The 13,220-nt window shown below is 42.4% G+C and overlaps 1 protein-coding gene across 9 annotated transcripts in view; it reads left to right on the top strand.

Annotated features, from left to right (window-relative positions):
• Positions 1 to 13,220, top strand: part of GIGYF2 (GRB10 interacting GYF protein 2) — a 77,058-nt gene that overhangs the window by 63,638 nt on the left and 200 nt on the right. For 4 of the 9 annotated variants that reach the window (XM_082288322.1, XM_082288321.1, XM_082288320.1 and 1 more), the window contains 9 exons: positions 3,494 to 3,652; positions 4,450 to 4,686; positions 5,267 to 5,389; positions 5,999 to 6,202; positions 6,315 to 6,520; positions 6,816 to 6,970; positions 7,412 to 7,581; positions 7,933 to 8,080; positions 10,170 to 12,519. In XM_082288322.1, the coding sequence (XP_082144448.1) occupies positions 3,494 to 3,652; positions 4,450 to 4,686; positions 5,267 to 5,389; positions 5,999 to 6,202; positions 6,315 to 6,520; positions 6,816 to 6,970; positions 7,412 to 7,581; positions 7,933 to 8,080; positions 10,170 to 10,237 (1,470 nt within the window). In that variant the 3' untranslated portion in view covers positions 10,238 to 12,519. Of the gene's footprint in view, positions 1 to 3,493; positions 3,653 to 4,449; positions 4,687 to 5,266; positions 5,390 to 5,998; positions 6,203 to 6,314; positions 6,521 to 6,815; positions 6,971 to 7,411; positions 7,582 to 7,932; positions 8,081 to 10,169; positions 12,520 to 13,220 lie in introns of those variants that run through there. The other 5 variants (XM_082288323.1, XM_082288317.1, XM_082288319.1 and 2 more) reach the window with 2 other exon arrangements.

Genomic DNA, 13,220 nt, shown 5'->3' with positions numbered 1-13,220 from the left:
GGATCCTCCACTTGAGGTCAAACTAGGACTGAAGCAGTAATATGCTTAAAAGTTTACCTTTTGAGATAGATTGCTTTAGATCTGGTTCAATAACAAGAACTCATTTTTCAGCTGATCACCTGGTAACTCAATGTGCGTCACCTGTGCTGGCTTCAAGTAGAGTTGCATTGTTTCTTTTCACTCTAACAGTTTTGCCTCTGTGTATAACAATGTCTGTTAAATTCCAAAGTTTTGTTGTTCACTTTGGATTTGTAGAGTAAACAGTCTGACTCTCCCGTTCTGAGATGCCATGGGAAGTAACTATTTACACGAAGGAAGCAGAACGGGGTTGAAAAGCAGTAACAGCAAGTATCTTAGTTCATTACCAATGCAATAATTGCCACAATGCTTAATTCTGAGCAGTAATATCTTGAAAAGATAACAAAGCGTTTAAGCGCTTCTCTGGAAAGAGAAACTAACATTGTATTCTGTATTTTAAAAAAGAAACTGGTCTAATATTTGAATCTGACTTCTGTACTGGAAGGCATTGTAGAAACAGGGATGAACTGATTTATTAGCATGGATTTATGCAGAGGAGATGATGCTTAACAAATTTGATTAACTTCTTTTGAGGAGATGACAGTGAGAGCTGAGAGGGGTGAAGCAGTAGACTTAATCTGCCTGGACTTCAGGAAGGCTTTTGATGTAATACTGCATAAAAGACTAGTATATAAGGTTAGTAAATATGCTGTTGATGGTGAATTCTAAATAAAAAAATAACTGATAGAAATTCAATTCTGTAGGATGAAATGTCATACCAAATGTTGAATTCAGTTCTGTTCACAGTTTTCATCAATTACTTTGCACTGTAGAATTGCAAACAGTAATGCCCAGCTTGTGTAGCTCCTGTATTTTGTTTTTGTCTCTGGTCTGCTATCTTCTGCTTTGTAATAATTGATTCCTTTCAGGAACAAAATTTGAGGTTTAACAACCAGCTAATAATTGTTTTCTCTGAATTATGTCTTTAATGCTCCCTTTAAAATACCTGTTTCAAGGAGGAGAGCAAAAAGATTTGTGAGCCCTAGTAACATAGACAAGCAGAATTGCAGGTGTCACTAACTGCAAAAAATTCTCTGTTTTATTTGAAAATCCAGAGTCTATTGAACTGGGGATTGCTGCTTAAGGATTTTTTTTGGGGTAATATTACAGATGTTTTAAAAGATCGCAAATAAGCTGTCTGTACAGCAAGATGTCTATGTTTGAAAACAATTATTAAGAAAGATGCTAAAGAACACTGGGAATATCTTGGAGCAGGAATCTAGGAACATGGGAACGCTAAGAGCCAAAGGATTGATTGTTTCCCATACCAGTCAGTGGCAGAAAGCTGGAGCTTTGAATGGTTTTGGTCACATGCTCAAACAAAAGCAGATACAGAAGTAAATATTAAGACAACCTTTTTTATAGCTGTGAAGAGTCAGAAAAAAGGCTGTGGTTCCCAGCTTTTCGTATCTTACAGGGTTTTTTGTCCTCGTGTCAGTACAACTGTTCATCTTTAGTTCTGTAGGGGAGAGAAGTCTTTTATTGCTGTCATTCAACAGTGTCTCTCCTGGCGAGCCTGAGCAAGAAGGAGATCCATGCAGCTTTCTTAATGGCAATTCTAGCCTTGTTTCCCAAGGGGAGAGTAGGGCAGAGATGTCACTGAAGTGCTGTCCCACAGGAGGACTCGGTGACTCTGCTCATCTCTCCCAGGTACTGTGTCAGTGAGAGCTCCCAGCCTGGCTGGCAGTAAGGACTCCTGAGCTGAGATCCTGCTCTGTGGTCTCCAGGCAAACAAGAGACTGGCACCTCTGGCCTACTCAGTAGCCTTTTCAATAAAAGACATAGCAAGCAGAAATTTTTCAGCACTTGTATTGGGGACACTTGATTGCTGTGATTTGACTGCATGTGTCCAGTTAATACAACTACAGACCCAAATTTCAAAAATGGTTCAGGTGGTATGTGTTACACTTAAAGCTGATTTGATTAATGAGAAAATGAATCACAGACTATTGTTCTATGTCCAGCTAGTGGAAGAAAACCACTTACTGCACTTACATCTAGCACCAAACCACTTAAGTGATATTCAGGAGTATGAGTGAATTGTTGGCTTGCAGCCAGCAGCTGTTCAGTGCCATGGGATTGCTTATAAAAGATTTTCTGTCCACTGACAGTTTTGTTGCAGGCATCTGAAGTTCATTGTCAGAGAAAAACCCAGTGCAGTTGTTTAGGGAACCCCAGTGCAGTTTATCTGGGCTGTGTATACCTGAAGCTTTGGTGTCAGATTGAATACAAGGGTCTTAGTTTTCACAATTAACTTCCTTGATTTACCAGAGTTTACATCTATGCTGCACAATTAGTCCCCCGCCATCCTGTGATTAATGTATTGCTTATAAAAAACTTGTAGGAGTATGATTGCGGTACTGGTCATTTCTAAAGGAAAATATAAAATTATAAAAGCCTAAAAAAGTTCTTGTCCAAAAATCAAGATCTTCAGGTTGAGCTTGTAGGTAAGTCAGAAAGAGACAACAGAATGGGGCGAAAAGTAGGGTGGCCTTAACTCAGTTGCTGGACATCAGAGGTCAGAAAAGGCTGCGAAAACTAAGGCTTTCTTATGCAAGGGAAAGTCAGAACTGGTGGAAGAGGTCCTCAGGTGGGATCCCATTTAACAATACACAGGAAGCTGCTTGTCCCCGTTCTTCAAAAAAACCCAAGTAGCAGAATGGAAAAACGTCTGTTCATGTTGATAGGAAAGGGTGCTGATGTTTAATTTTTGAGTTAAGCAAATAATTTTACTACTTGGAAAACAAAACATAATTTATTGGAAACTATTTAAATAATTTACTGATAGCCCAAAATCAAAGCCCTTAAGAGATCTGTTGTTACTCGTAGTATTTAAATAGTATAGGGAGATCCCAGTCAAAGCCCTTGAGACTTCAAAAGTAACACTGTCCTTAAGTGCATTGGGCTGCTGCAGCTTCTTTCTGGTGTCTGGAGATGTGGTTTTGAGTTATGTAGTGCTCTTGAACAGTCAGTGTTCAGAAACTCCTGTAAGTAGGAAAAGCTTCCAACTTATAGCTGACAGCCCCCCAAGAAAGGAATTCATGATACCCACACATTAAAATATTTATAGATCTAATGTTCAAGTACTGCTAGTGCTGCATAGTGGAAAAAGGAGTCTCACCCTTTGTTGTCATTCTCGACACCATTCTTCTTAAAACCAAAGATAGGCAATTATTTCTTCTGTTTATATTTTCACTAAAATAATTTATGTAGGAGATGCCCATTGCATCAAAAATATTTGTTAACATGTGGGTTTGTTGTGCTTAATGCAATGTTTTGGTAGAGCTTAGTTTGGAGCTAGGGAGCTTTCCTTGAGGCTACTTATTTGGCCAGACAATGCTGTAATCTGTTGTGTTCTGATGTGGTTTGTTGATAAAATGGCATTTACAGACTGACATTTTGTTCCCAACTCTAGGAAGAGGCCCTGAGGCGACAACGAGAGCAGGAAATTGCACTAAGGCGGCAGCGGGAGGAAGAGGAGAGGCAACAACAGGAGGAAGCACTTAGGAGATTGGAGGAGAGAAGAAGAGAGGAGGAGGAAAGACGCCAGCGAGAGGAGTTAATTCGTAAACAGGTGAAAAATGGCAAAAGGGACCTCTTGTGTTTAGTTATGGAGGCTGCCACAACTAACAGGCTTTGAAACTTGCACCAGTGCTTGAGAGACCATCAGTTTCAGTCAAGGAAAGCAGAGCTTGTAGATAGTATCACGTGAGTGAAAAGGTTGTTTACTTGTATCCTGACTTCAGACAAAACATTCAGAATCCAATATGCCTTAGGTAAAGAGATTTGGGTGGAGTGAGTGGTCTCCCTGCATGTTTGAGCCTTAGGAATGGCTTTGCAGCATGGTATTTGTAATCCTTTCTGAGGCAGAGTACAGTACCAGAACAAGAGTTCATTTTGAATTAGCACTCTCTGGGCCTTTACTTTGTTATCTTCAGTGTCGTCTGAGATGATCAGTTTTGGCAGTCTTCTTGTGCAATGCCATCTTTGTCACCTGTCTCTTCTTTCCTGTTACTTCTGCCAAGTTTTATTCCCCTGAAAGTGTGGCAGTACTGTAAGTAGTATAAGCAGGCAGAAGCTCAGACTGAAAGGTGTGTATCTACTAGAAGGAAAGTAGTAAGAAATTAGCTGGTATGAATTAAGGAGATGTCATTCTCTTCCAGGTTCCTTGGTGGAGCAATGGGAAACTTTTTTTTAGGTAATATAGGCTGTATTACTGGGCTTTCTTGCCTGAGAAATGTAAAGTTAAATGGACAACCCAAACAGCACAGTTTACAGATAACAGATGTCAGAATATCAGTACCACAGAGTTGAGTCTTTTAAATTCTGCAAAGTCTCCTTAGACTTTATTCCTTTCTGTGTCCTGGGAAGGAAGAGGAGGCTGCCAAATGGGCACGTGAAGAGGAGGAAGCTCAGCGGCGGCTGGAGGAGAGCCGGCTGCGCATGGAGGAGGAGGCGGCCCGGCAGCGGCTGGAGGAGGAGGAGAGGAAGCGCAAGGAGCTGGAACTCCAGCGCCAGAAGGAGATCATGAGGCAGAGGCAGCAGCAGCAGGAGGCTTTGCGGCGGCTGCAGCAGCAGCAGCAACAGCAGCAACTTGCACAAATGAAGGTAACCTGCAGTTAAAATGAAGGTTGAAGGTTTCTGCAGTTTAACTTCCTCTCAGCCTAGCATGGGAAGTAAAGCCACAGCTGCATTCAGGGTGGTCTGTAGTAGCTTGGGCAAAGCAGGGATGGATGAGCTGTCTGGAGAGGGAAGAGGGTAAAGACTTGATGTGAAAAGAAACACGAGAATTAAATTAAAAACCAAAAACGTTCTGTCAGTAGAAGCACACTAGGAAGGCATCACAGATGGGCACAGATGCTTCTTCTGCCACAATGAGCAAGGGCCAGTGCAAAGTTTCTAAAGCCTGGAATTCCTAAAGTCTTTGAAATCTAAATGGACTGCTTTTTTTCAGGTAACGATGTGTTATGTTATTCTTGATACACTGTGTCAAAGACTGATGCATCAGAGGGCAATTCAAAGAATGTATTATTTCTATTTCCTACTTTTTCATACTTTTTAATACCATTTTAAACTTTAAAGGTGGTCTTTCTTTTCCCCTGGGTTTATACTGTTTTTTTCATGATTACACTCCAGCAGTATTCTCTAAAATGTTTTGTAATTCCCAATGATGTCTGTTTTGGCCCAGCTCCCTTCATCTTCAACATGGGGTCAGCAATCAAATTCAGGAGCTTGTCAATCCCAGACCACACTGTCATTGGCAGAAATTCAAAAGTTAGAAGAAGAACGAGAACGGCAGCTCCGAGAAGAGGTAAACACTGACAGCAGTGGAGTGCAACTTGTTAGAGGGGACTCAGCTGTGGGACTGCTTAGCTGTCACTTCAGTTATTAGAAGGAATGGTGAGGATGAGGAACCCGAATAAAATTCTATCCTTCAGGCATAGGTTCAGTAAGTACTCGTGTGAAAGTTTTTATCACTTCTTAATACAAGAATCTGAAAGAAGGGAAAAGTGCACGCTTTTAACCCTGGGAGTATAATATGTTCACAAAACAGTATAAAATTATTTCACGTCTATATTCTGACATCTTCAAAGATACGTACGAGACCAGGGCAGTTAAAGGGAAGATGGGCTGAGGGGGGAGCAGGTGATGGTAGGAGAGAAGGTCTTCTTCCAAGAAGCTGACTGCAGACATGATTTGATAAATTTAGTTTGTGCCAGGCTAATAAACAGTTTGTATTTACTGGTTAGCTAATAATCTCCCTTTTTGGAGGAACTGTAATGGCCCAAAACAATAATAGGTCAGCCAGACTTTTCCAGAAGAAAGTGGAATCAGTCTAAAACCAGTTTCCAAGTTAGACTTTTGAACAGTGATGATCTTCTGAAGGTATTTACAAGCACTTTTGTCTTGCATGCAACAGCAAAGACGTCAGCAGCGTGAGCTAATGAAGGCCCTCCAGCAACAGCAGCAGCAACAGCAGCAAAAATTGTCAGGCTGGGGTAATGTCACCAAACCAACAGGCACCACCAAGTCCCTGCTGGAGATACAGCAGGAGGAGGCAAGGCAGATGCAGAAACAGCAGCAACAGCAGCACCAGCAGCCGAACAGAGTCAGAAATACCACGGTACATTTATTTATCTAATCAGTACATGGAGGAAAGCAGCCATGCCAGTTCCCTCTGTCTGTTCTGCTGGGTCTGTGCTAATAACCAGCATCTCTTTGTTATGTCTCAACAGCACTCTAACCTGCACACCAGCATTGGGAATTCAGTGTGGGGCTCTCTAAACACTAATCCCAGCAACCAGTGGGCATCTGACCTAGTCAGTAGCATCTGGAGCAATGCTGATACCAAAAACTCAAACATGGGTTTCTGGGATGATGCAGTGAAGGAAGTGGGACCTCGTAACTCGACCAATAAAAACAAAAGCAATGCCAGCCTCAGGTAGGAACTGGGGAAGGAGCTTTTGCAGACAAAGGCTGCCACTCCTGGCACTTATCAGTTAGAACATCTTCATGTGTTTTCCTTTTTTTCCCTGTGTTGTTCAGGATCTGTTTTGACAACAAAAATAGCTAATAGGTGACCACTCACAGTTCATTTTGTCGCCTGTTTAGAAAATTATTTGATTCTTAAAAATGGTTGCGTCTTGTAAAATAGTCTTACAACACTGTTCTATATACTGTACTGTGGGTGAGCCTGGTAACTGATAATGTAATTATATGCATTTTCTTTACCTCAGCAAATCTGTAGGTATTACAAGTAGACAAAACAAGAAGGTAGAAGAAGAGGAAAAGCTGTTGAAATTGTTCCAGGGGGTTAATAAAGCCCAGGATGGATTCACTCAGTGGTGTGAACAGATGCTTCATGCACTCAACACAGCCAACAACTTAGATGGTAAGAGATGGAAAGGAATGGGAGGAACAATATCTGTTCTGTTTCCTGACAAAGGAGTTCTGAGGGACTCTAATGACATCAAACCAATGTTTCCAGTGCACTCAGCAAAAGGATGTCATTAAATAGTGGCCAGAAGAACTGGCTGCATCCTCTTGTTTTCGTTGTCTAACTATAGCAAGTCAGTGGGATTCGAAAAAGTTCTAAAGTCTGTCAGTTAGAGCCCTCCTGAGGATTTCTGGTAGTCATGGATGCATTACCAGGCAGATAGATGAGGATCCAGTTTCATCCTGCATTACATGATAGGGCTTTATTGCAGGGAACTGGAAAGGGCAAGCTGCTAGACGAGTAAATATTTGACACAGAAATCTGACGTTGGTATTTATTGCATGTGTATGTTTGCTATCAACATGCCCTCCCTAATGGTCTGCCTTCTTCTTGCAGTTCCCACGTTTGTTTCTTTCCTGAAGGAAGTGGAGTCTCCCTATGAGGTCCATGACTACATCCGAGCCTATCTTGGAGACACTCCTGAGGCCAAGGAGTTTGCCAAGCAGTTCCTCGAGCGCCGTGCCAAACAGAAAGCCAGTCAGCAGCGGCAACAGCAGCAACAGCAGGTAAAGGTGGCCCTGCTCTCCCTGGGGACTGTGTGAGGCTGGAGAGTCAGCACCCCTGCTGGATTCATCAGCAGGGGTTTACACATCCTGGCAAAGGCAGACAGTAAAGCAGCTTTCCAGTTTTTACCAGTTCTAAGTTTCCTTTGTAACTTAACAGTTGAGGCCAACTGTAGATCAAAGAGTGTTTTTGCATGGTAATCTGGGAAATGCTGTGGGAAGGTGAGGTGGATACATCAGTAGCTAGAGCTGTGGCATGGATTTAGGAAGGGCTTTGGGCTCTCTTAATATTTTCTGTATAAATAAACCAGACTTCACTGTGCTCTATAATCTTGTCCGTAATTTGTTCTTTAGGATTCAGTGTGGGGGATGAACCACAGTTCGCTACATTCAGTCTTTCAGACTAATCAGAGCAACAACCAGCAGTCCAACTTTGAGGCTGTGCAGAGTGGGAAGAAAAAGAAGAAACAGAAAATGGTTCGAGCAGATCCCAGCTTGTTAGGTCAGTTTTAATTTTTAAAAATTAATTAATTTGGTAGTGGTGGTTTGCTTTGGGGGATGTAGAGAATTCCTATTGACTTTAAATGGTAATATTGAATTTGAGTAGAATAGTTGGAATGTCTTTAGAATTTTTTCAGTAGTATTATTTATTTAATGATTTGAAAAATTCTGTACTAGTCTCATGGAAAACCTTTGTCAAACTTTCCCTCTTTGATACCTGGGTTATTACCTGGAAACCTCTAAGTAGTTCAGGGATGTCAGTTAAATTGCCTTTCCTCTTTTGAGTTGATTTATGGCTATTTTACTGCTTTAATGCTGATTCATTCTTTGAAGAAAGGCATGTTTCCCTTTCTTTTATGAGGAGCAGCTTTCTGAGGCTGCCTTTGCCTTCCCACCTTTTTCCTGGAGCTAACCACCACTCTAGTCAGAAAAGACAGCAAAGGTTGAAATGGTCACAGATTTTCAGTTGGAGACCATGGAGATGATGACATCATTATCAGTCCTTTTATTTATTATGTTCTGTCTTAATTTTTATGTGAGGCTGGTGTTAACCAGCCCCTGTAGCATTGATGGAAAAGTTTCTTTGAAGTAGCTTTTAAGGTACAAGGGCATGGTGGGAGTGCATGGACACTGCGGGGTGACAGGTCACTGTTGTGTTCATGTGGAATAAATGTGTCCATGTTTGTGCCCTGTGTGACAGAGAGGAAACCAGGGCACTGCACCGGGCCAGGCTTTGTTGTGCTATTTCTGCTGAGCCCAATTGCTGTGGAACAGCCAGGTATTGTCCACCTGAAGTCACTGCTGTTTTAAGTCTCTAGCAGAGCCCTGCCTCTGGTTTTTGTCTTTCTTTTATTTTTGGTCTTACCAAAGTCAATACTCTTCAACTAAATCAGTGATTTCCACATTGGTGTGTATGGAACTTCTCGGTTGAATCCTGACTTACACCACCCCAAGGTGCCCATCCACTCAGTCTGATCTGGGTGCTCAGTTGAATATATTAAAAACCCAACTCATGTAATGTGAAGAAGAAATCACTAAACACAATTTAGAAGTTGCAGCTGTAAGAGAAGTAGCCCATGCAGCTTTTAAAAAATGCATACACTTGCTCTTTTACAAAATAATTTCAGATGCTTTTAGGCCACACTACCACGAGAGGGAGCCAGAACAATTTTCCTAAACCGACCGAACAGAGCATTTCTTGTCTCTCGAAGATAAGTGGAAAGCAGTTGGTTGTCTAGCACAGAGCAAACCAATGTAGCACTCTCAAAACACTGACTCTCAACAACTTTGTGTTTAGTAGCCTTCTTATACTCCAGATGGGGTTGGTACAGCCTTAAAAACGGAATTTCAGTAGGAAAGCTACATTTGATAGATTGGATTTGTTTCCTTGTTGAAAGCGTTTTCACTCTTTCTCACACTTCTCATGTTCATCATGTCCTCAGCACATAAGGCTAAAAGGTTGGGTAGAAGTTTGGGTGCATCTTGAGCCACCTGCATGGCCCTGGGTAACTTTGTACGTTTTCATGTTGTAGTCCTGAGATGGAAGTTTGTACAAAAGCATGGAAATAGATGTAATTGCTACTAGATTTCATAGGTACATGCATTGAGACTTTAAAGTAAAGGGTGAAATTGCTTGCAACTCCTGAAGCGTTGGAGCATGATTCCATGTGTGGATTCCAAGTTCTCAGAATGGCCATTTCTGCCTCTCAGACCATGTAAGTATGGTGTTGACAGCCACTTCCGAGACCCAGTTGCCTTAAGCACTCTCCCTTTCAAGATGTTGCAGAGCCACATTGCCACCACATGTAGATGTGCCTTGTACTGGCTCTGCAGATTACATCTTTTAAATGGAACTTGAAAACAGTTTTCTGATCTGGTTTTAAAGACCAAGTGGTGCTTATCTAAATATACTGTTGATCGTCTTTAGTTTATTAAGGAAAAAATCAGTTTGGGTGACTGCATCTGTAGCCTTACTGAATTACCCCTAGATTCATTTTCTCTTACAGGTGCTACTGCACGTAACAGATGTTTTGTACCAAGTACAGTATGCCACATCCAGATTTTTAACACCAGTCCTTCTTGGTTCACAGGGTTTTCAGTGAATGCTTCATCAGAGCGGCTCAATATGGGAGAAATAGAGACTTTGGAAGACTACTGAGCATGTGCAAATCAACTGGCTTTTCCTGCATCTGTTAACCATGGATTCTCTGTTTGGACACCGTACTCTCCACCTTGTGTTGTTCTTTGCCTCGCAGTGAATCACAGGATCAATCATCTCAGGCTGCTTCCTCTGGCCCCAGCAAACCCTTTCTGCCCAGGACTGCACAGGCGTTGCTCCTACTGTCAGCCCACTCCAGTGGACTTTGTTCAGAGTCCCGGGAGGGTGGGAGTTAGGCTTTGTTCACAACAAGGCTGAATTGGGCAGCAAGCTTTCACTGTGCTGTGATTCATTCTGCTGACATACCTGGAAAAAAAAAATCAATTGGGATTCTGCAAAGCATTGCTTCCTTCTCCTGGTTACTCTTACCACATCCAACACATGCAGTCATATGGAGAGAGAGAGAGAGATTGAGAGAGAGTTTGTGGTTAACAGATGTTGGTCAAAACCAAAATGCCACACAGATACTGACTTGGCTGCTCCATCAGGGCAAGAGGTGCTCTCCTGGCCAGGAGTTGCAGTCATAAGCTACCCTTAGAACTGGCAACAGGAGAGGGGCGGTAGCGGGCACAGTTTAGCTTGGGTTGGTTTGAAGTTGCACACCCCCTGCCAGCCCTTCTCAGCACATTATTTTTGGAGGGAAAGCTCGAGTCTGTCTTCATTAGGTGGTGATGCTGAAGCTGCTGGAGTTCCCGTCGGCATTCTCCAGCCTTCGTGGACAAGTGGGGTCTTCTGCTCTGGAAAAAGGGGGGTGGCATCTCTTCTTTCAGGTTGAATTTACCCCTTAAATGCTACCTTCAGAGGGTTAGGACCAGTTTATTTTGAGCTCTTTTCCTGCAAATTTGTCTCGTTTAAGAGACAGTGGGATCTTTACAGTGTGGATCTGTAGTCTCTGGAGAGGGTGGACCCTGGCTTTCAGAGACGTGCCAGCAGCCTCAGCTGGTTGTCACTTGAAGCAGTGCTTAGGTATCAAGCAGAGATGCCCTTTTGTCATGGAGAGAGACACTGGAGGACGAAGCTTTGTGCAATGATGGCCCTGCTTATCTTCTACACCTTAAAAGTACTTCACGCACCTTCACTGGGATCCATAACCTCTAAGTGTTTATGGAATCATAACCTTCCTCTCTCACCGAAAGATTAACACCACCTTCCCTGCTCCACCTACCCACTCACCCCCCCCCACACACCACAAACGACAGAGAAGGAAAACTGCCAAATGCACTTAGTTTGAACCCCCTGGTCCCATCTCCCGTCCCCAGAGGGGTGTAACCTGCGAAGGGAGATACGCTGCAGTTTTGGTGGAGTTGTATAAAGGTGTCTATTTTTCTGTCATCACTGCCTAAAGAAAACAGTTTGAGTTGCTCAAGAGCAGTTTGGCTTTGGATTTTATTTTGTTTGGGTTTATTCATTTTTTGGGGTCACCTTCCCCTCCTCCTCCTCTCTCTTCCCCCTGTCCCTAAACATGTACAGTAACTATACAGAGACTGCTGCAGACTTGTATATAGTTTTTGGATCCAATAGCATGGAGAGACTTGGAACTGTTGCAAATCTGGTCTCCCTGTCTCCTTTGCTTTGTAAATTCATAAAAGGGGGAAGAGGGGTAGTTAAAATGTTTACAAAACTTTAAACTCCCTCTGAACTTTTGCCAGTGTGGGGGGGGAAAAAGAGAGAACTTAAATAAAACCTGGTTGTATTATATCTGAGAGAAAACTTTCTGCTTGCTTTTGTGAAGGCTGAGTTTTGAGATAATTCCTGGTGCTAAAACTCACCCAAAACTCAACTTGCATCAGTTTTCGTCAAGAAACAACAAGCAAATACACAGGATGTGGAACAACAGCTGCTGCTTTATTTCTTCCCTGGTGAGGAATACTGGTTGGTTTTTCTACTTGATAATTTTGGAGTTCAAATAAACACCAGTAAGCTGAGATTGGAAATTTCTAACAAGAAAGCTTTAATTTTTCTCTGCTGTCTGTAGAGAAATGGGTGCATTCACGCTGGTGCTGTTTATGCAGGGGAGATCGAGCCATGGCTGGTTTGCTCTTAACACAAACACTCGGCCACGGAGCCTCCTTTGCCAGTCGGTGCCCACCCCATGCACTCCAATGCACTGCCCTAAATGAGAGGTTTTATTTCTCCCCTCAGCCTAAGGTCCACAGGGACACCTTGTAGGTTTCCCTTTTTAGACTTACTTTCTTTTTTTTCTATTTGTTTTTGTGTGGAAAATCCCAGTAAAAGGTAATGATAAATGTCCTGCCATTCCCATGACCATGGAAAATAAGTGTGCCGAGGCCTATCTTACACAGTAGCCTTGCATGATGTTTAGCTGATGTCTGAGAGAGGAGTTTGTGTTTGGGCTGATAACCTGACTTTGTTTTAATATCTAATTTTTTTTAGCATATAAGGTGTGTGGTTCATAAGTGCTTTCTGGATTTTAGTGGTATGATCTAATTTCTGCAAGCTAATTTTGGACTGCTCTACACCATGTTACAAATACACAAAAGCCTGTTAGTTTCCAGCTCAGCTGGGAAGCAGGAAAGGAACAGCTCCTCTATTGCTAAATGAAAATGCAGAAATGCAAGCAGCGAAAATGTGCAGTAATTTGTCAAACCTTGAGGACCTCACTTGGCTCATGAGAGTTTGTAGATAATGGACCAGTGGGGAAGATACACTGTTCTTAATACTGAAATACTCTGGTTTCTGTGTTTAGTACAGAGGGAAGGTGGTGGCACGTGCAGATGCATGCTCAGGTGACTGCCTTGTCACCTCTGTGACAGGGCCCTTTTCTGTAGCAAGAGTCATTTGGATCAGTAGGGAAGGGGAAAATAGAGGCTCTAAAAGGCAAAATGATCTCTCAGCAGAAAAATCTGAAATTTAAGACAAAACTACTTGTGCCATATTTTCAGAGCATAAAGAACTGACATTGGTGGTGTTTGTATTCATTACGTGATGGGAAACCATGAAGTATTCATCATCGTATCAGCTC

This window comes from Coloeus monedula, assembly GCF_965178545.1.
Source record: "Coloeus monedula genome assembly, chromosome: 10".
Lineage (NCBI taxonomy): Eukaryota > Metazoa > Chordata > Aves > Passeriformes > Corvidae > Coloeus > Coloeus monedula.
The sequence above is the reverse complement of the archived record's forward strand: the minus strand, read 5'-3'. Positions and strand labels throughout refer to the sequence as shown.